Source organism: Hermetia illucens, chromosome 2 (genome assembly GCF_905115235.1).
Source record: "Hermetia illucens chromosome 2, iHerIll2.2.curated.20191125, whole genome shotgun sequence".
NCBI lineage: Eukaryota > Metazoa > Arthropoda > Insecta > Diptera > Stratiomyidae > Hermetia > Hermetia illucens.
In genome coordinates, this window is record NC_051850.1 from 18423970 (window position 1) to 18447310 (window position 23341).

Sequence of the window (23341 nt, forward strand, 5' to 3'; positions counted from 1 at the left end):
AATCCCAATAGTGTAAATTTATAAATCAAAACGTGATATCAGACCAAGCCAGACAATACTTGAAAACATCGGATATGACCGCTCCAATTGATCTTGCTAATTAATGCGATGAAAGAAAGTAACATTGTTGAATGCGGGATGTTAAAAGCACGTTAAATTGCATTTCCAGACGGTGTTTGGTAATCCCTGCGAATAACAAACTTGAATTGTTAAAATAAATGAAATTTGAGCTAAGCTTCAAATTCCGACAACATCGACTCTTTTGGTATTCTTTAATTTTAATGAAAATCTGAAGATTGCCATTATTATTTTTAGATTTATTGGTAATTGCAGAAAAACTCGAAGTTCATCCACTGAAAAATTGCAACTTCATCAACAATGTGTTCCGATAATTGGAAACCTGAATACGCTTTGCCGAATCGTTGCAATTCACTGCACGCATCCGTCTGATGCTAATTTCTTCGGTGCGTAACCGTACTGTCCTTGCGGCATCGTTGGTCTATTAATTACTGACGGCCTTGAGGAACTTGATATTGACAAGAACCTATTTTATTGTGCACTTGAAAGCCAAGCTGGAGATAAAAGTGGTCGGGTCATCTCTCCGCTTGATGGACTTCAAATGGTGTCTTATATTCTTACCTTTTTAGAGATAGTAGACTTTTTGCTGAACTGCGTTGTTGCATTGTGTTCTAGTTCTACTGCTAAGAATATTTTTTTAATGAAAAAAAAGTCTGGCAAAATCGTTTAATGTGCGGATCACACAGACGAATAGCACCCCCGCTTTCCTGACCCCCGCGAAAGAGGGATGATATAATCAAAATGTTCTCCGCTCCCTCATCACCATTATGAAATGTACTCGGGTCCACTTCTCTGTCGACTGAAACATCTCTCTCTCTCTCTCATTGGCATCGTTCACCTGCATGGCGTTCCTCAAACTCCTTCTATTCTTCATGAAGCATATATGATGCAATATTACGGGGTCTGGTTTATCAGAAGGGGAGTGTATTGAGGACAATTGAGGACTTTTCTAACCACAAGCGGTGCAGATATTTCTCTTTTTAGATGATATACCTTAACTACTTGAGGGTCTATAGGATCATTCTGGCAACCCCGCTTTCTGACTTGGATGGGTTCTGAGAACGGCACCTGTTACACTTTTTGATGGTAATATTTTGAGTCCTTACTCCCCTACGTTTTACTCGATATCAAATATGGGACCAGTTTCAAAAAGTACTAATTGAGCCCTCTCATTTTATACCCCGCAAGGCCATATTCTGCAAAAAAAAATGTGCACCCCGCATGTATGAGATGGATCCCCCTTAAACTCAACACAATACGGCACTACTTGCTATATGAAAAGGGATGCACAGATCACAGGTTCTCATCAAATTTCGTGATATTCGGCCCAGCCGTTTCCGAACAAATCGGGTGTGACAGACAGCCAGACAGGCTGTGAGGAGTTGTCAAATTTCCCATCAGGCATGACCCCAGGTGACGGTGGGTTGATGTGTAAATATGTGTTCATGCAATTTTCTTTTCTGCCTGTGTGTTTGGGCTATATTTACTCATCTGTAGGGTGTAGGCCAAAATGGTTGCGGGAAGGATACCCAGAAAATAAAATCGACATAGACGAATCGAGAAGGGATAAAGTTACGCTGCAGGGTTTTAGAATCCCAGTACCGGCCGCTTTCGGGAGTGAGCAAGCGGGCTCCCGGCCGTCGATATCCTTCGACCACACTGTCTCGGTGGTGGACAACTTGGCCACCGTAGCATCTAATGCTACAAGCGATTTAGATTTGGAGAAGAAGATGCCCTAACGACGCACAACTCTGCCAAGAATACCAATTGCAAAGGCAAAGAATGATGGACGAAAAGGAGATAGGCGATAAGCGATTTTGATACTCTTCGGATTTGATCAAGAGGTACTCCAGCAGCAGCAAATATATCCGTTCAGGAGAAGCTCATCAATTTTACGATCACCTCCAATACTAAAGGTGGAAAAATAGAAAGCGCATGGGAGCTTAGCAATTGGAAAAGGTGACTGAGTCTGTAAAAAGATCAATCTGGCCAAGACTCATGGAGAACAGAGTCCTGACCCAAAAGAACTACATTTTATGCAGCTCGGGGCGAAAATAGTTGAACTCTCCGAATTCGCGAAGAACAAGCACAACGTGCACAAAACCATTAAGAGCATGGTGAGAGCCATCAGGGGGCTTTGTAGTAAATCGCAGAAAGAAGAAAGAAAACCTAAGGCAAAACCGAACATTCCAGCCCCAACAGTGTTACAGGTGACCCAAGTGACACAAAGGACAAGATGAACAACCTTCGATCAAGTGAGAGAGTACGAGACAAAGAGGAGGAAGCTTCAGGGAATAAAAAAGGAAAAAATACGACTTGACCAGTTAAAAATTCAGAGGGAGGAAACATATGCCCAAAGTAGGGATCCTAGGTAGCAAAGTGAAACCGAAGGAGAATAAAAACGGTGGCTGGACTAAGGTTGTAGTCAAAAAAAGGAACTAGATACCAAAGGTGTGAATTCGCCCGGAGGCAATTGTAATCTCCAACAAAAGAAATCTATCGTATGCAGAGATTTTGAAAAAAGTAAAATCTTACCCTGAGCTAAACGACCTAGGTGGAAATGCTAGCAAAGTCTGGAGAACCCAGAAACGGGATCTCATGTTTGAGCTGAAAAATCTAGCATGGAAAAAAGTGACGGTTTTCGCAACGAACTCGCTTGGAGAGAACACCGTGGTTCGTTCCCATGTGACCTATATACAATACAAGGATCTCGATGAGGTAACATCCAGAGAAGAGATCGGCACTGCCTTGAAGCAACAATTCAAGTTGGAATCTATCGTGAGTCTAAGAAAAGCTTACGGTGGCACTCAAACGGTCACAATGCGACTACCAGTGGAGGAAGTGCAGAAGTGGTTTGCCATGGGGAAGGTTCAGATTGGATGGGTTACTTGCCGGCTAAGGGAACAGGTCTCCCTAAAGAGGTGCTTCAAATGTCTAATGTTTGGACACTTAGCGAAGATATGCACTAGCGGCATCGATCGGTTTGATCTATGCCGAAGGTGTGTGGAGAAAAGAGAAGTGCAATAGGAACCCCCAAATGCATTTTGTGCGAAGGAAAGGAGGGACGAAATAACCGACATATTGCCACTGGCCCCACCGAGCCTCACACTGGTTGAGTTTAAAGACCTTTTAGACTATCTTGTTCAAGACGCAAGGGGACGAGGTCCAAAGGTGAAAGCCGGTGTTCTTAAACTAACGCAAGAGGGCGGTGCTCATTAGACGGATTGCTCGTAATATGTCCTGCAAAGTTAGCGAGGACTTTGCGTTCAGCGAACACCAGGCAATCAGTTTTGAACTAACACCGGACCCAGAGGGCAGGAGACCCACACCCGAGAAACCGAAATTCCAAAAAAGAGGAGGATAGTCTGCTAAAGGTCGCTATGTGGGGTCAATTGTGATTTTAACCACATATTAGTAAGGACGAAGTTTCCGACTAACGAAAACATATCACGAGAAGCAGAGGAGGTCTCAGGAATTCGACCCTGAGAATTTTAGAGAGAGGCGTTAATAGTGCATCACTAACCGAACTCGACATTGAAAAAAACATGGTCGAAGCTAAAAGATGGAATAAGAAAATTCGCAGAAAAGACAATCGGCTTCCAAACCAAATGCACCCGTAATGGTTCGACGAGAAATATCGTGATGCAACCAAAAAAAGCGAAGCTTGCGTACATTAATGAATCCTTACCGTAAATATGATACATAGAATGACCCACAAAGAAAAGCAAGAAGCTTATGAGGAGTTTAGCCGAGTAGGAAACCAGATGTACAGGAAAGAATCATGAAAATACAACAATGACAAAATATTAAAACTTGAAAACGACATGAATAATAATAACAGTGTACAAGCCGCTTACGGAGCGGTAAAAGATTCCGTACAAGGCTGCAGACAAGTCTTTGTAAGGATGACCAATGAAACATCCTTGGTAAACCCAACGATATCAAGAAAAGATGTATGGAATACTCTGAGAAGCTGTTCAACTTAGAGGAAGCACCAACGAAAAGTACAGCTTTGACGAACTAGGAAACTATAAACAACACCCAAGTCGAACCTCCTCTATTGAAGATGTGAAAGCAGCCTTGCCTGATAAAAAACTGAATAAGGACGCGGATGGTATTCTATTATAGCTGAACTACTACAGAGAGTAGAAAATTGACTGCATAATCTCCCCCATAGACTTATTTTAAAAATTTGGACAAATGAAAATTTACCGGACCCAAGAGCGTAATTTGTTCTATTCACAAAAAAGGAGACACACTTGTCACAGGTAAGTTTGTCACATTTCATTATTGTGCACGTTCTACAAGAATCTGACTAAAATCATCCAAGCTAGGTTAGAGTCATATACAGATAAATTATGATAATTGGTGAATACCAATATGACTTCCGAAAAGGACGATCAACGATGGACCAAATTTTCACGGTCAAACAACTACTGAAGTCCTATGAATTAAATATCGATGTACATAAGATGTGTGATTTCGCACAATCGTGTGATAGCATCACAGGAGAAGCACTATATCGTATCATACGCACTTCTGCCTACCAGAAAAACTGGTACGAATAGCGGAGCTGATGATGGTTAAGAGTAAATTTCATGGAAAGGTGCTTGGCGAACTAACGCAATGCTTTGAAATGAACTACGGATTTAAGCAAGAAGATGGACTCGCTCCTATGCTATTTAACCAAGCCCTTGAATATATTATCCGCAAACTGGTGTTACATAGGTATCACGGGAACATTGCTCCACAAATCCTGGCAAAAAATGGAATTACTGGCGACATAAACATTATGGGACGTTCAATTTGTGTCGCCAAGCAAGTATTCCTACAACTAAAAGAAGCAGCGCAAAAGGTGGGCCTAAGAATAAATGAACTGACCCAATCAAGTAGACAATACGACAAAACCTGACAAGGGGGACTTTAATTTTGAAAACGTTGTCAACTTTGCGTACCTAGGAACAAACATGACAAAGGAACGAATAATGATGGCCAACAAAACACACTACTCAGTCCTACGGATAATGAAAAGTGAAAGACCATATTACCTGTGCTACCGTACGGCTGTGAGACGTAGACTATAATGCAGGGCGTTAGAGGACACATTCGATGGTAAAGTTCTACGTCAAATATTTGAACCGGTAAAAGATGGAACTGGCAGACGAATTAGACACAACCATAGGTTGTACCGGCTCCATGACGACCCAGCAGCATCGGTGGTAGTAAAGCTACGAAAATTGCTGTGAGCCGGTCACGTAGAACGGATGGACGACAAGCGAATACCTAACAGAATGTTTAAAGGCACACCCGAAGAACGCGGCCCAAAAGGTGGGAGAACTCAGTGAACGAAGCCAATAAAAAGCTGCTGAAATTCTCCAACTCGAGGACGCGATCGAAGGATCCAGATGGCTGGAGAAAGTCTCTCCTGGAGGCCAATTTGATTTGTTGCCAATTTAGTTATTGCATCGCCACATTAAAAAACAGGAAATCAGAACATGATGAAATTACGGTGAAAGAGAATATTTACGGGGCCTAAAAGAAGCAGTTCGGATGACCGGGGTTGCAAAAGTCGACAATTAAAGGACTCTGAAATAATACAGTGTCTCATGCATTCCAACTCTCAGCTTATCAATGGCAGCAATGCCCGAAAAGATGGAAACAAACAAGCGCTTCATAATCATATTTGAATACAACGTTACTCACGGGGATGATCTTAGAGTTAGTAAGCGTAACACCACGCTACCCGCAAACGATAAGTTTTCAGAAAGTGGCTGGTAAACTATTCATCCAACAATGAGATCGGAGTGTTCCGGACAGCATACTGCACTGGAGAAAACTACAATAACCAGTTCTATGTCCAACCTGGTTGCAATTTTCATCACAAAATGTTGGAGTATGGTTTGTGGGAACCATCAGCGCTATAGCGGAAAAGACGATTTAAGCAGTCTCCATGATCCAATTGCAGAACAAAAGGGGGGAAACCGGAAGCTGGACGCTTCAAGTATGAAAGGTTTTGTGTATTTCTTTTATAAAAACGTACGTAATACATGCATATATCATGTGAGAATATCTACTTTCTCGTGGTAATGACATTCAAAGTCATGAATTTCCACAAAAGCGACAACTTTGACTTACTATAACTTTGCTAATAATTGTGGGATTTCCACCAAGCTTGGTAGGATGATGTTATAATATGATGCTATTATAGCCTACATTGCTACGAGATTTCACGATTCTAGGATGGATTGAATTAAGACAGTTTTAAGAGTTACTTACTAAAAATTTTAGTAATCTAGTATTATTGAGGCTAGGCACCAGATAGTAGTAGTCTCCTGACTTTTTTTCGAATTTTTCGGTTGTGCAGTTTTTGAGAATGTGAAAGAAATTATCACCTTCGACCCCCCCTCCCCTGCCAACAAATGTCAAAACTAAGACCGGTTTCAGAAAGAACCATCCAAGACCCTTCATTTTATACCCCACATGACTATTTGGTAAAAAAAAATTTACGCGACCCTTTTGCATGAATAAATTTGACGTAGAATGATTTAACTAACTGTATGCGTGAGCGTTCACAGTTGCCGCCTTTCCATCAAATTTAGTATCAATCGCTGTAACCGTTTCTAAGAAAAATGCATGCGAAAGGCACACAGGCTGACAGACGGACAGACAGTAAATCGATTTGAACAAGGTTTTGTTTTAGACAAAAATTTACAAAGGAACGTGATAAGTACTCAACTTTGCGACTACACAATTATTTCATAGTCAGCTATGAAGTATCTGGTGATGATGATCGACTTGTACTCATACCCAAAACACATAGTAAAGTACTAGCCTTTCCTTACCTTGAATGACGCCCAAGATATAGCTACATATTACTCTTGGTCTAACTCCATCCATTTGTCCACGACGACGAGCTGGAAGGAGATAAAAGAAAAATATGAACACAGCCCATAGCTAATAGTAGATAGTGCTTTCAGTTGCGCTCCACTCCAGCTCCAAGACCCCATATAGCGTGGTCGCTTCTTCTAGATTGGATTCGTCACTTTTGTCTGGCTTGATTCGTATGAAATTGGGAGGATCTTAAGTTATCTTAGTGTCAAACTATCGCCGCTTTGGTCGGCCTTTGGATAGTTTTCTATAGCAGACAGGCAGTGAACCGAGGCTTGGGTAGATCTTGAATACACCCACTCTAGACTGTTATTGTTTTTGGTTGCCACAGCTACGATCCATACCAAACTGATTGGGGCATACCAAACTATGAATCTTGACTAAATGGTTCCGAATTTGGGGTAGGAAGCAAGCAGTGTCAGTGCAAAAATAAAGAGCAGAATATGGGGCGTTTTTTGTGTTCCCAGCAGATATCAAAACCATGACAAATCTTTCTGATAATATGATAGAATTACTATATCAAATAGAAATAATTTTGCAGACGACCTGGCGGTGGTAGTAGTTGCGGAACACTCCGAGGGCTTGGGACTGTATGGACATGAAACCATTCATGCATCAAAGCATGGCTCCTAATGGTGAAACTGGACCTGGCGGAAGATAAAGCGGTGGCGATCCTTATTATCAATTGCTAGAAAAACAATACTCTGAAAACCCAGGTTGGTAATCACGAGCTCGTTTGAAAATCGATCATTAGATACCTGGGGATAATTACCGATGCCAAGTTGATCTTCAAGGGGCAACTGAAATGTGCGCATTAAAAAGTAACAAAGGGTAGCTCATCCGTCGCAAAGATGATGCCTAATATTGAAGGCCAAAATCTAGTCGCCGGCTACTTATTGCAGCGGTGGTGAAATCCATCCTGCTAAATGCGGATTCTGTTTAGGCGGAAAGACAGGACAACATGGTGAACCAGGGAAGGATAAGTTCGGCATACCGGCCAATCGCACCGAGGGTGTGAGGGACAGTATCCAGTGAGACAGGGTGTGTCATCGCGGGGATGATTTTCTTGGATCTTCTAGCAAATGAGGCACACTGTCTTCACCGGAGAAGGACAGCGGGCTTCCGGAAAGCCACTATGAAGCATCTGTAGTGGAGATGGTAGCAACGGTGGGATAATTTCGAAAAAATTCGCTGAACCCACACACTGATCCCGTGTATTCAAAGATGGGTAGAGCGGAAGTATGGAGTGTTGAATTATCACCTAACGAAGTTCCATACGGGACATGGTGGTTACAGGAAGTACCTATATCACTTCGCATTGGATGAATTTGCAGACTGTCCCGAAAGCACGCTACACCCGAGGACTAGGAGCATATTATGTTCCATTGTCCGAGATTCACGAATGAAAGAGGAGGTTAAAGGAGATGCTGCAATCGGAAGGAGATTGGAGTGCGATAAATGCAACAGTAACTGCGATACAAGAAAACCTGCAGGATCTGCATCGAGCCCGGAAAGCGCGACGGACGCGTGACTTAGTTGTAAATTGGTGCAAACCAGAGCCCTTCTCGCGAAGTAATATTTCACGGTGGTCCCGCGGGGATATGGGCGGAGAAGTGGGGGTGGTTTTAGTAGGTGAGAATCCCACGCACTTCTGCAACCTGTCACAACAGCATCTTTTTAAGATTTCCACATCCACCCATAAAAAACACTCTAAGAGAATTATCAAATGGCTTCCCGCATCCCCTTCTATTCAGTATACTGTATTTCTTTTACATCAATGAATTGTAATTGAATAGACTAACATCATTCGTACAAGCGCCTTTCTGTTTGACAGATATGTCTTGGAGACTTATCAGAAAGACGCCTTTTATGCAGTTAAGAGGAAGATGATAGAATGGGAGCTCACTTTGAATCGGTACCTCTTCACTTCAACTTTGCATTACAAAGTGTGATGGCACATTGGTGTATTAATGACGAAACTGCAATTTAATTGTGTTCACTTTATTTAATAAGATATTGTTACGATTTTCCTTTACTTTATATTTATATCGATATAAATAAGGGTAGCTTAAGATAGATTAACTAATTAGGTACTAGCACTGAGGAAGGAGGCACGTGGTCTCCGAAACGATCGTATGCGGGAAAAAGTAAAAATATTTACAGGATAAGGAAAAAAAACTAGTTCTCTTTTTTCAACTACCAACTGTAGGTATCTAGTTTTCCTCCGAAAGGTGCAGAATTGCGTTTTGGCGTCATTAATTTTAATGCCCCATGTCAGGTAATATTTGCCGAGATCTTTGAAGTATTTCTCGACCACTTTGGCTGCCCTGTTGGGGTGGAGGCTTGAAGCGAAGATGAGAGTATCATCGGCATATTGAATAAGTTCGGTGCCGGTCTCGGGAGTTGGGACGTCAGCCGTGAAGATATTATAAAAGGTGGGTCCAGAAATGGATCCTTGCGGTACTCCCGATGTTACCGAGAGGAGATCGGAGAATTCATTTCCCACGCTGACGTTGAAATACCTATCTTCGAAGAAGCTTAGTGTAATTCTAATGATCGGAATTGGGAACTCAAGATCTATTAGTTTGTAGATTAGTCTGTGTACCCATATTTACCCATACGGAGTCGAAGGCCTTTTCTAAGTCGAATGCACATGCTGCGGTCGGTTTATTATTGACGTCAAGTCTTGCTACGACATTGTCGTGAAGGTAGCTAAGTGCATGTTGAGTTCCGTGCTTACTGCGTAACCCGAACTGACGGTTGAGTATAATCTCTTTGAGATTGCAATATTGGACTAGTCCGATTGTCCATGCTCTCTCAAAGAGTTTCCCTAAATTGGACAATAATGACATGAGTCTAAAGTTTTTAGGCTCACTAGAGCCGCTTTTTTTCCGGATCGCAATTATTTTAGCTACTTTCTAGGTGGTCGGAAAGTTTAAATGTTAAATACTGCCAGCAAAAATTTGATGGAGACTCGGGGAAGTTACCTAATTACGTAGTTAGGAATTTCGTCAGGTCCGGCTGATTTTTTACCGTTTAGGTTTGAGGTCAAGGCGGTGAGTTGTGATAAACTCAGGAAATGTTGCGAATCCGTTGGTTTTACTGAGGAGTGCGTTTGGGGAAATGTCACTAGCTTATTTGAATGCCTAGAGACGAAGTCGGCGATAGTTGTTTCAACCATCGACACTATTGCCGGTAAAGCAATGCTTTCTATTCAGCATTGACTTTATTTCCATTTGTATGGAGGTTGCGCTTGAGGTTCCTACGCCAAATCTGTCTGACCTTCATGTGCAGCATGATGTCATGCGCGAGTTTGTTGTATACAAACTCATCGACTTTGATCAGCCTGGTATTTCTGCGTGTAGCAGTATTGATGGCGTCTGTAGCCAAAATGATTGCTTCGTCGATTTCTTTATCCGACAGATTGCGATCTGTAGCGAGTTTTTTCAAGTTCAGCATTGGTGCTAAATCTGATTCGAATTTGTCCTAATCAGTGTGGGCGAATGATCTGATGGTTACCTCAACTCGCTTCTGCAGTTGTGAAGTTGAGGCCATTTTGAGTTACCTGAAAACTTTGCATGGTTTCATCAAACAGCAGGAAAAATTAAAATGGCAGTCTTTTTTTACTAGAAGGGGAGCGCCCATGTTGCTGTTATGCCGGATAGTGCTGTATCCGGTGAAATTGACATTATTTCTATAGTTTAGATGAGTCTCCGAAACGCAAAATATGTCTGCTTTCTGAGTGTCAACCAACGCTTGGGCAGTGGCATGTTGAGCGTGTGAAACCAGGGACGTGGAGTTAAATGTGACTAACAGTTGGATTGCGGCAATCTGCCGCTGTTCATTCGTCTAGGCGGAAGCGAGACTTTCGACCAAGTTCCTGAAGGCCAGTTTGTTGCCTTGTGGAGCTTGAGGTTCTGCAGCTCTAGGAAGTGTATTCCTAGCTGCTTGGGCGTACGATACGCCTGGCCGAGACAAGCTTTGTGACATCTGTGTCACTGTTTGCTTGGTCTTTCCGGTTTCCGCATTCTATTTTGCCCTGCCAGATTCCCTTCTGGCAACCGTATCTTTGTATGCCGGGCATCCGCGGTCGTTGGCAGGATGTCCGGTCTGGACTTCGTGGGTGGACCTCCGGCCCTTTTATACCCCGCGGAACGTTCCAGAAAGGCATGCAAACACTTTACTAGAAAACTACTTTGCGCCTTTGATAAGATCTTCTTACCGGCTTCAGAGTCATCTGTTAACAATTATCCTAGCTTAATATTCGCGCTACCGCGTGTCCTGGCTAATTGTCATTACTACGATTTAGATTGACGTCACACATAATTTTAGTGGTTTTCGTCCTAATATATTATGAAAACCCAAAATCTTACACGTTTAATGTAAAGATTACCAGCAAAGCTATTGATCTTTCCTTTTTATTTACAGAACGTCTCGTCGAAATACCAACAACAGGAGCAACAGGTCTCAGAATCGCAATTGTCCTACAGTAGTACACAACCTCCACAATATCAACAAGCGCAATACCATCAACAGAACAACTACCAAGGTCTTCATACACAAGTCAGTTACAACACACAAGCTCCAAGCCATGTCCAATACAACACGCAAGCGCCAAGCCAAAATGTCTACTACAGGCCAAAAAACGTTTGGGAAGGATACGTGAAGTCCCGAAGATAAATTCATTGTAATTATTAAGACTTGAAATTTTTTTGGGGAAAAAACTTATACGAAAATAATATCTATGTAAATTAAAATATGTTATATATGTGTATTTACGTATACCTATATATATATGTAAAAAGGATAGTCGTCTGCGCTTTTATATTCTACTTTCGCCTTTGGACATCACATCACTAATTGGTCGAATAAATCTATGAGCAAACATATTCCTTGTATCTAAGGAAGAAAATGTTGTATTTAGGTGTTTTGTATAAACGAAATTCATGTAAATATGTATAATGTGTATAAAGATAAATAAAACGCTAAAAACCAACAGAACCTTGTTTTTCTTGTGATTGATTGAAATTTGATGTTCGTAGAGAGTACAATGGGCGCGAAATTGCAGTGCTCGACATAAAGCCATCAATTAATCAGTTGATATCGCGAAATACAAGTTAAATCTACACTTGTATAATTACCAGACTAACAGATCAAACTATAGTGCTAAAGCTTGCGACAAACCACGGAGTTGCGCTTTGTTTGGTGTCAATGGAAGTGGAGCGGTCCACGAGGCTAGTAGATCATATGGAGCCAGCTTCTGGATAGTGACCAAATGGCGAAACGAGGGAGTTGAAAAATTTGGTTGGGCATTGAAGAGGAATACAATACAAAACCATTCCGGAAGCACGATTAATGACATCAAAGCAGTATTTGACGAAGCAAGATTTATTATCGCAGGTGGAGCTCAGATATCACAAAAGGTGTCGACCAGAGTATTCAAGTTTCTACTGGAGCAGCTACGAAGAAATCGGCGTAGAGCAAGTGTAAATGGAGAGGGAAGGAATGACGTGAATGAAAAATAAAAGTAGAAGTGATCCAAGAATGGGTCATTGTGGAACCTCATACCAAGGGAAAAAGGAATCTAACGGGAATGGACAGTGGGGTGGGGGGCGAGTCGAGTAATGGGGTTGGTTTGCTTTTGTTTTTTGTTTTAAAATCATTTTTATTTTTAAGAAATAGGTAACAATAGTATATAGATTGGAAAAATGAACAATAAAGAACAATCTTTTAAAATAACAAAAATAACTTAAATCTAATGGCCACTGTGGGCTCTCAAAATTTTTGAATAACGATTTACAGACAGAGAAGAGAAACAGTAAGAAATGAAAATCTAATTTTACAATAAGTTGTCGGGAAATGGTCAAAAACCCGACAGAATTCACTTGGCCTTAGTGGCAAATAAAGAAATATAAAAGTAATAATAAATATTTGATCGCTTCAAAAGATACTTTTAACTTAAATTATTGTTCTTAAAACTATCATAATTATATATTTTATATTATACATTTTTTCTTTTTTTTTACAATAACATCCATACAAAAAAAACAAAGAATAATAACGTATGTATTTATAAGTTACAACTGGAGACAAAATCAGCACCCGTTCAATATGTACATATTTACAAAGCCCCACCAAGAAACAAATGGAAGAACTGAGCACGGCCACCGCTAACCGGCATCCCGCAGCCACCAGTACCAAGATTTCTCTTTTTCATCCCGCTTAATGTCAATTGCTCTCGCTCTGGAGTATCTCCAGTCGAATCCCGGAGCCCCCACTGTCAAATTCGGGGGGTATTCTATACTTTTGTCCGTGGCCCGTCTATGTATATGATACATAACCGGATCACCGGCAGAATCAAGAATTAGACCATTCCTGTCAAGATACACGAACGCTTCGGGAGGAATGAAGCCTGTCGTGAGAGTTTTCTCGTAATACCCATCACTTGGGTAGAACGGCTGCGAAACCCAAGGGTTCTCACCATACGAAGCAGATCGTACTATATGATTCCGAATCAATCTGATGATAACTGTGTCGATTCTTGGCACAGCAGCAGCTGCATACATCACTTCATTAGTTATATAGTGCTCATAGTTTGACGAAGCAGTCCTATTAAGCCCCGTGCAAGCACGTAGACATTTCCTTTCAAAGATCCTTATTTTCTCCATTTGGCTAGCACTCAAATTAAACCAGATAGCACACCCGTAGGTAGGTATCAGTGGCCGCACCGAGGAGCCCAATTAACGCTGTGGTGCCAAGAGCAAAGCCTCACCTGGCTAACTCGTCAGCCCGTTCATTCCCCTCTATGCTCCTATGCCCGAGAACGCAGAGGAGGGTGACCTCGGCGTGCGCCCAAACTGTTTAACGCGCCTCTGTACTGCCCACCAGCCTGGAAAATGTCGTCGCTGAGTACACGGCCTTGATAGCCGTTTGGCTGTCTGTCAAAATAGCTATGTTACGCTTAGCGCTCGAATCTCGCTCCAGGCATAAACATACTTCCACTATCGTCAGTACTTCGGCTTCGAATACACTGACGAAACCTGGCATACACTGTGTGTATTCGAGAAAACCCCCACGCTGACTCCACAGGCCATCTTTGATCCATCGGTAAAGAATACTGAGTCGTAACCTTGGAAGAGGTTACCGGCCTTCCACTTTCCCCTGATTGGAAAGTCTACAGCAAAGTTTCTCGTCAAGTTCAGCTTGCGTGTGGCATAGTCCGTGGGAAATACTCAAATTTCCCGAGGTAATTCGTCTAGGATGTTGCAGTTGCCGTAGGACTTTGCAGCCTAGCATCCGGACTTACGTAGTCTGACGGCACCACACGTTCCACGTTGTGGAGATCTAAGGGGAGGAGATGCACGAGTACATTGAGAGCATCTGCCGGGCAGGACTGCAGAGCCCCGGTAGCACCTGCAGACGCAGTTCTTTGAATACTATTAAGCTTCATCATATTGTATTTTTTGATCAAAGCCTGTCACCATACAACAGAGCAGTACGTTAGGATCAGGCGTACTACAGCGGTGTACACCCAGAGAACTACCCTCGGTCGGAGACCCCATTTCTTTGCAAAGGTTTCCTTGCAGGCATAGAAGGCTATACAGGCCTTCTTAACCCTCAGTTCTATGTTCAATCTCTAATTTGGCTATGCATCCAGGATTACACCCAGATACTTTACATTAGAGGAAAGAACCAAAAAGTATCTTTGACTTGGTGGTGCATAGTGTCAGTTCCGTTTTGGTTGAGTTTATGCCGACCTTTCGGAACACTCCCTCCATGATGTCGCTTATAATGGATAGAAACAGCCCTGACACTAATATCATCAAGTCCTCGGCATATGCCACCGCCTTCACCCTGCTGCTGTCCAATGTTCGTAAAATTTCGCCCATTACTTGTAATGGTAGGAGTGAAACTAGGCGATCAGGTCGATCATCCTGAGTGGCCGATAACGACCTAGAGGGCAGAGCTATCCCAAAAATCTAAACAATTTGGATAAATTGACCGTGAAGGTGCGCCCACAAAGATTGAAGCTCCATCAAAGTGCTCGGTCGACACGTTCTTGCACGCCTCTGTGCTAGCCAGGCTCGGGAATGTGGGGATGGTCCTTTGAGCGCTTTGATCCCTCACGCTTCATTACTTAAAACAACGTGCCTTTTCCGATGCGTGGGCCCGCACCGGATTTTAACTTCGATTTTACAAGGAATTTCGAGACGGCCTATCGATGGACAAACAGAACGCGAGCTAAATTGGAAAATAAAAAAATAAAAAACCGGCTCGACCGCGCGCGTGGAGCCGTAAGTCTCCGGACCCGAGTGCCGCGATCAAGGAGGGGAAGATCCACGACGGATCACCGTCTCGATTGCCGTCTCTTCCGCCTCAGATCTTGTACGAGGCGCGGCCTCTGAGGTTCCCGCCCTTCCTCGACATCCTCCAGCCAGTGATTCGTTTAGAGGATGTCCCTTTTATAGGAATTCTGCGGGAGTAAGGACGAACTAAGGGGAGGAAATCCTCAAACTACTTCTGATTATTCAGTCATTATTGTACTTGTTCATGCTTCAATACATATTACAAAAAAAAAATTATTACAAACAAAAAGAAATTAAAATAAAGATAACCAAAATGTAAGTTTAAAGAAAAAAAAATGAAAATAAAATAAGAAAAAAAAATAAATAAGCAAAATGTAAAATTTACAGGCGAGAATGGAAATAAACTAAAAATCATAAAAAGAAGAAAAAAGAAAAGAAAATAAACAAACAACTTACCCAGATGTCACTCCGAGCTCGGATTGATCCTTCGGGTACCTATTTCTCTTTTTTTTTTCAATTCAATATATTAATAATAACGAAACTATTATATATAGTCCTTAGAGAAAAACTAACGTTAATTCACTTTCTATCTTATAATTCCGTACTTCCTTTCAGGTGTTTGTGATGGTTTATACACAGCGCGGGAATTCCGACACTTTACTTATGCCGCTAAATATTAATTTCACTCATTTGATATTTCGATTATCGGTCTTTTCCATGGTTTTTCCACTTTTCTTTTTTTTTTCTCTCAATCACTGGGCATTTATCATTTATTAACGACTGAACGATTCGTCCACGATTTTAACTTATTCACGCGTTAGAGTTTACCACGAAATGGTGTTAGATTTCTTAATTGAACTCTTTTCCCTCGCTCGCGAAAGTCTTCACCTCCGGATCTTCTTTGCTTCTCCCAGACTTTCTCTCCTCCTTCCTTAAATCTCCTTTTATCAAAATTGAGTTCCGTTCCTCTTCCTTGATTCTCTAGCCAAAACCCGCTGCTTCTTTTTCCTCTTGTCTCCTTTCCTTCTACTCCCTAGCGGCACCTTCTTCCCCATCCACCAGACCCACTTCTCCTCGACAAAGCCTCACTCCCGTTCTTCTACACTCCCCCAGCAACATTCCTGTGCTCTGCTCGTGCACCGCTTCTATTCCCGCTACATAGCCTTTCTCCCTCGGCAATGTTGCGGCAACATGCGCATGCGCCTGCAGATGCGGCAAATCATTCGCCTCCTGTCAAGATCAATTCGCTCGAATGCATTGAATAATGTGCAATCTGCGGCGAACATTAAGGCAATTGCACACTATTAAATGCATTGTTTAAGCAAATTAATTAAGAAAGAGCCGAATGAAATTCCGCTCCCGTCGCGCAGCCGCGGTCACTACATACTATTAACCAGACCATCGGAGGGATGGCGCCACCCTTCGGCGTTCCTCTGCTCACAGCTCTGGGAAGTGGTTACCTCCCAGATCCGACTGGATTATCCTGGTACTTAGCACGGCTATAATCCAATGCGTAAGATAACCCTGCAATCCAATACTGATCAAGGATTCCTTGATGGCGTTGGTGCTAACGTTGTTGAAAGCTCCTTCTATATCCAAGAAGACAGCTAGGTATACTGCTTGTACTGCAGCGTTCGCTCAACCGTGACAATTACCTCGTGGAGGGCGGTTTCTGTGGATTTTCCTTTAAGGTAGGCATGCTGGGACTTAGAGAAAGGCGTTCCCTCCATAATCGTCCTTAAGTGGATGTCCAGGACACGCTCAAGGGTCTTCAGCACGAAAGAGGTCAGGCTGAGTGGGTGAAAATCCTTTGCGGACTCATAACCGCGCCTGCCCGTTTTTGATATGAAAACCATTCGTGCGCGTCTCCAGCACTGTAGTACGTATTCTAAAGAAATGCAGCTCCGATAAATCTCAACAAGCGACGACACAACCCTTTCCTGCTGCTTCTGTAGCATGACTGGCATTATGCCATCTGGGCCTGAAGATTTACATGCGGAGAAGCTGTTTATAACCCTGCCAATCTTACCCTCGGTAATTACCAATTTGATAGTCTCACACAGCCGAGGTGGCCTCGAACCCTCCAAGCAAGGTTCTGACTCATAGTCCTCCTCGCTGGCGACAAGTGCGTTTGAACCAGAAGCTCAAAGGTTTCGCTAGAAGATTCCGGCCAGAAGCCTTCCGACTTTTTAAGAAAGGGTAGGCTCTTATGTTCGTTGGACAGAATGTTATTGAGCCTCGCGAATTTACTAGTGCTCAAGGGAGAACGGTCGTCATTAAAAGCCGTAGTTACACCAACCGCATCTGAGCATAAAGAGGTAGGGGAGGCTCCTCAGTATCGAATGCCGGATCCGTTTAAGAGAAGCTCAACAATTATAAGATCTTATTCGAGTGTAATTGCGCGGTGTTTCTAGCAATTATTTATTTGAAATAATAAAACTTGTTTATTCTATTCGCAAGTACTTGGACTTGTTAACACTAATGAAGGGAACAAGTGGTTCCCGAAATATCTGCATTTGCAAAATAAAATTCTCCACTAGTGAATAGAATAAACAAATTTTATTATTTCAGATTATGAGATCTCTCCTCACGGATCGACAGAGGAAAAAGAGGGTTCGGGAAAAGGAAGACGAACATCAAGTAAATCAACAGGTTCCCAAAGAAAGAAAAAGGCGCATCACCCGCTTTTCACAAGGAACCTAAAAATAATCCCTAAGACACCAAGATAACCGGTGTATCAAAAGGTGTGCGACGGTTGGACTAAGGTTGCCCTTGTACGGACATGTAGCGGGAATGTGTAGAAATGGTCACCTTGCCCGGTTTTGTAATAAAAATCCCAAATGCAGGTTGCGTAATGGAAAGGAGGGCCTGGACAGCAGGCATATTGCCACAAGGGGCAAGTGTCACGAGTTCAAAAAGGCGCTAAGTGCAGCGAGAAAATGAGGACGCACTGATCAGAGGTGCTAGTGTCTATAATAACAGAACCCTATAGAAACCCTAACAATAATGTCTGGGTAGCCGATCCAACAGATGGGGCGGCCTTATAGGCACGTGGGGACCAAGCCATACAGGAATGTATGAGGCAGTCAACAAGTGGGTTTATATGGGCAGAAATAGACGGCATGTACGTCTACTGCTGCCATGCTCCTCCAAGCCTGACGTTGGCCGAATTCGAGGACATGCTAGACAGATTCTTTCTGTATGCAAAGGACGGAAACCAAAAGTCATCGCCGATGGTTTCAATGTATGGGCCACAGAATGGTGAAGTTCACTGACGAATGCAAGAGAGTGTTATATAATGTCTTGTCTTTCGGGCAATTGGATATCATATTGGTTAACGATAGTCAGGTTAATACTTACAGGAGGGAGGGGTCCAGTTTCGTTGTAGATCTGACCCTTATTTGTCTTTTATTAGTTCGCGATATGTCCTGGAACGTCAGTGAACAGTACACCCATAGTGATCATCAGGTAATATTCTTTGACATGAAGAGCTAGTCAAGCGATTAGAAATCTGCTCGTCCAAGAATGAGGAGAACGTCAGGTTGGTCTGCGAACGCAATTGACAAGCAGACATTCATAGATGTGTGGTTGGACCAGGGCACTATACAAGGTACGCCATCAGAAAAACCCTCCGTATCATGAAGCGTATTGCGAAGGCATGCGACTCATCGATGCCGAGACATTATACTTTCCCCAGTAGAAGGCCCAACTGCTAGTGAAATAGTGTATTGTCAGATTTTCGGTCGGTGTGACTTCGGACCAGACGAGCGGCTCAGAGGGCAATGGGTAGGATTGACTGGTAGGTGAAGCAGCGAACTTACAAAGAAACCCGAAGCAACCTGAAGCTGACTATACAGCGAAGCAAGAGGAACTGCTTCAAGCAACTTGGCGCAGAGGCGGATATAGACCCACGGGGAAACCCCTACAGGGTTGTGATGAGGAGATTAGATTAGATAGAGGTCAGGCAACTCCTCAAATTACATGTCCCGATCTTCTACTGAAAATCGATCAGGGTTTATTGCCTCAGGAAAGCACGGATTCGTAGAGTTATTTGAAGCATGCTTGGCGTATGGAATCTTCCGGAGACATGGAAGAAACAAAGGTTAGTATTGTTGCCTAAATCCGGCAAGCCTCCTGGTGAACTAACATCTTACAAACCTAAATGTCTATTGGACACTATAGGGAAAATGTTGGAGCGGATAATCCACAACAGATCGCTCCCGGCTATAGAAAGTCGGGGAGACTTATTAGACCGACAATTCGGCTTCCGTACGACCAGATCAACAGTCAACACCATTAAATTGATCACTGGCTTAGCTAAAAATGCGATGCACGAAAGTAGTGGCACTAGCAAGTATTATGCTGTAATTACCCTTTATGTGCAAAATACATTCAACTCTAGAAGTTGGAACCTTATATGGAGGTCACTGACAGCGATTGAGGTACCCAGCTACTTATCTCCGCTAGTCAACAGTTACTTAACAGATAAAAGGTACGAGACAGACAGTGGAACCAAAGAATACATTGTCTCCACGCGTATTCCACAGGGCTCTGTTCTGGGACCGCTATTGTGAAACACCACGTATAATGATGTCCACAAGGTGCTAGTTCCTAGCGAGGCCACAATATTGGGTTACGCCGATGACATAGCGGTAATTGTTGTTGCAAAAGATCCAGCGAATGTGGAATTATATTCATCCAAAGCAATCACTGCTATAAAGAAGTGGCTGAAAGATGCAGATCTTCTACTCGCGGAGGATAAAACAGAGGCGGTCCTTAACTCGAAGCGGCATAAGGAAACCACTCCCCGTATGAGAATGAGGAAGCATATCATCACTTCAAAGCCAACAATTAAATACTTTGGAGTGGTGATAGACGCAAGGCTGCATTTCAAGCGCTTACAAAATATTTGTACCAAAGCGTCCAATGTTGCCAGGGCCAACAAGGATGATGCCAAATGTTGAAGGCCCGCGATGCCGACGTAGAACGTTTATAACAAGGCAATTTGGTCAACTGCATTGCATACAGCATGCTATGCTCGAAAGATGAGCATGGTGTATACAAAGACCACCCTAGGAGTGTGCTATGGTTGTAGAACCATCTCGGATGAAGCGGCCTATGCAGTAGCCGGAATAATGCCAATCGACATTTTGGGCGATGAGATGGCACGTATCTACGATGTACCTGATTCTTCCTCTGATTGGCAAATGAAAAACGCCGAAAGGGAGGAATCCTTAAGCAGGTGGGAATACGCAGAAAGGGTCGATGGACCTACAAATTGATTCCCAGCATTAGAGCATGTTGAGATAAACTATGACCTCAAGCAGTTTCTCACGGGGGAGAAGTTTAAACTGAACAGCTCACGCAACTGTCAAAGTTGTGATGGTGTTCCGGAGGATTTGGAGCATGTTTTTTTCATTGTCCTAGATTCGCTGCTTAAAGGAAGAGTCCACAGGAGACATTGAGGGGAATAGTAGCACTGGAAAATATTAGGAAAATGTTTACGCGCCAGGAGAGCGGGAATGCAGTGAACAACAAGGCAGGGCGGATTCAGTGCAGATTAAGAGAGGCAGGAGAGGCGAGAAAGGCGCGGTTGAGGATGCAATCAATGGACGAAGGGAGAGGCTAGTGTCATGTTCACCGCGCGATGAAATACTTTCTTTTGGTTCCGCGGGGAAGAGGAGAGGAATTAGGGGGTGGTTTTAGCGGATAAAAATCTCACACGGTAGAACATGTGTACCAGTGTCTTTGGGAGATTTCCACCTCTGGAAAAAAAACAGACAGACATTGAATCGATTTTTAGGTGTCTACCTACCTACAATCCAACTGCTCGACATCTTGTCCGAATGAAGATCATCATCATCAACGGCGCAACAACCGGTATCAGGTCTAGGCCTGCCTTAATAAGGAACTCCATGCACCCCGGTTTTGCGCCGAGGTCCACCAATTCGATATCCCTAAAAAGCGTATGGCGTCCTAGCGTAAGCCATCGCTCCATCTTAGGCAGGGTCTGCCTCGTCTAGTGAAGATACCCACCGGATAACTACCTCAGTAGTTATCCAAGGGCCTGCGATATACTGTGATTTCGATTTAGAGGCCGTTTTACTATTTTTTCGTTTTCTGTTCTCCCATAGACAGCAGTTTCTCACTACCTTATATTGAAAAAATGCTTTCCAATATAACACCATCTACTTTCTTTGAGATAATTGATTCCAGAAAACAGCTATTAATCAAGATATTTCGCTCTGGCCGAAAGAAGCTAATGTTAATCATGCCTGGTCGCATTCTTACTGATTATTGAATTTACTCCAAATAAAGGCTGCAATCCATCGTTAATTGGAAATTATTTGAAAGTAAGTCATTACGTTCGAAATGAAGATAAGTAAACGCACGAAATTTCTTCCTAACTCCAGAAATGGAAACCTCTCGAAAGAAGTGGATTCCTCAATCTGATGAGTTGTGAAGACTATTTGCAGCTTCAATTTATGTAAGTGTCACCTTATTGCCAACGCTATTTATCAACATCGCTGGATTCGGTGTAATTTCACTACCTATTGACTTTCATTGATTTGAAAACTGGATTCTTTCAAATTGCGGTGTCCATGATTGATATGGAACGTGTAAACCGAACCATACTTGCTCGTTTATTGGCTGTTCTCCATTTTTGCTGGTAACAATTATGCTTCTTCATTCACTTTGTTCACTTATGTAGGGATAAGATTCGCTTCTTTGGGTCGTATCTATTTTGTACAAAATTACATCAGGTGGAATGGATAGTTTATCTGAAGAAATTGTTTACGCAGCTTGATTGACTTCAGTTCTTGCGAGTACCTTTCTCTCCCTTTGCAAAAAAAATATCTGATTATTTTCTTCCATCTGGAGTAAAAGTCACTACTTTATTTGCGAACTTTCCTTTCCCAGATAAATATCTTGCAACATTATTATTTCAATTTTTTTCTTGTGATTGTGAAAGAATCTATAATTATCAAAACTAAAACTTAACTCGGAATCAGGTGTTTACACCGGCGATACGTTGAAAACAAAACTCTTATGTGAATGACCCATCCTGATGAACTCAGTGTACAAAAAGTGGATCTAATTTGCTTGGAAAGGCACCCTAAATTGAATCGATGATTATATATTTGAAGATGAATGAAATCCTGAATCTGCATTAACTTGATTACGGGCTAAACCAGTTGGTGGCCCAATTGTTTTCGCTTCGGAATTTCGTCATAACTTCTTTATATTTTTAGACGGATTCATCGTAACAATCGGTATCCGGTTTAGGCCTGACTTAGTAAAGAACTCCAGACATCCCGGCTTTGGCCAGACATTCTCCAATTCCATATCGCTAAAACCTGTGTGACATCCTCGCCTATGCCATCGCTCCACTGAGGAAGGCTCTGCCTCGTCTCCTTTTCGTACCATAGATATTGCCATTATAGACTTTCCGGGCCAGATCATCTTCTTATGTGACGAGCCCATTACAACCTATTGAGCCAGATTTCATCTACAACCAGACGGCCACGGTATCGCTCAAAGATTTGGTCAATATCGACTCCGATATAGCGGAATCATTCACCCTCATGTAGGTGACCAAAAATTCTTCAGAGGATTCTCCTTTTAAACCGGCTTAAAATTAGCAATTTTCCTTGCTAAGAACCCAAGTCTTCGAGGAATACATGAGGACTAGCAAGATCATTGTCTCGTACTTTAGAAGCTTTAGCCCTCCAGTGAGATACTTTCAACAGAACAGTTTTCATAAGTTGAAATGAGCTCCGGTGGTGCCAACAACCGTGTGCGGATTTCATCCTAGTAGCTGTTATCGGTTGTGATTTTCGACCTTAGATAAAAAAAATTGTTCTCATTTGACCAGTACTACTTGATTTTGTTGCTTCTTCAGTAGTTGAGTGGACTTGAAGAGGATAATACTCCTCGCACTTACATCACCATTGCGCCCACCTTTTCCAGGTCCAGGCAAACAAGAACATATGATTGGGAATCCCCCTTGTCCTTAACATTTATTGATGGCGAATGGTCTTGAGAGTGATTCAGTTGATTTTAACTGG

General features: G+C 42.6%; 1 protein-coding gene across 2 annotated transcripts in view; it reads left to right on the forward strand.

The window, feature by feature from the left end:
- The window catches only part of LOC119649432, a 138867-nt gene extending 126900 nt beyond the window's left edge, over positions 1-11967 (forward strand). For both annotated transcript variants that reach the window (XM_038051580.1, XM_038051582.1), the window contains exon 5: positions 11395-11967. In XM_038051580.1, the coding sequence (XP_037907508.1) occupies positions 11395-11646 (252 nt within the window). In that variant the 3' untranslated portion in view covers positions 11647-11967. The remainder of the gene's footprint in view (positions 1-11394) is intronic.
- The last annotated feature ends 11374 nt before the right edge of the window (positions 11968-23341 follow it).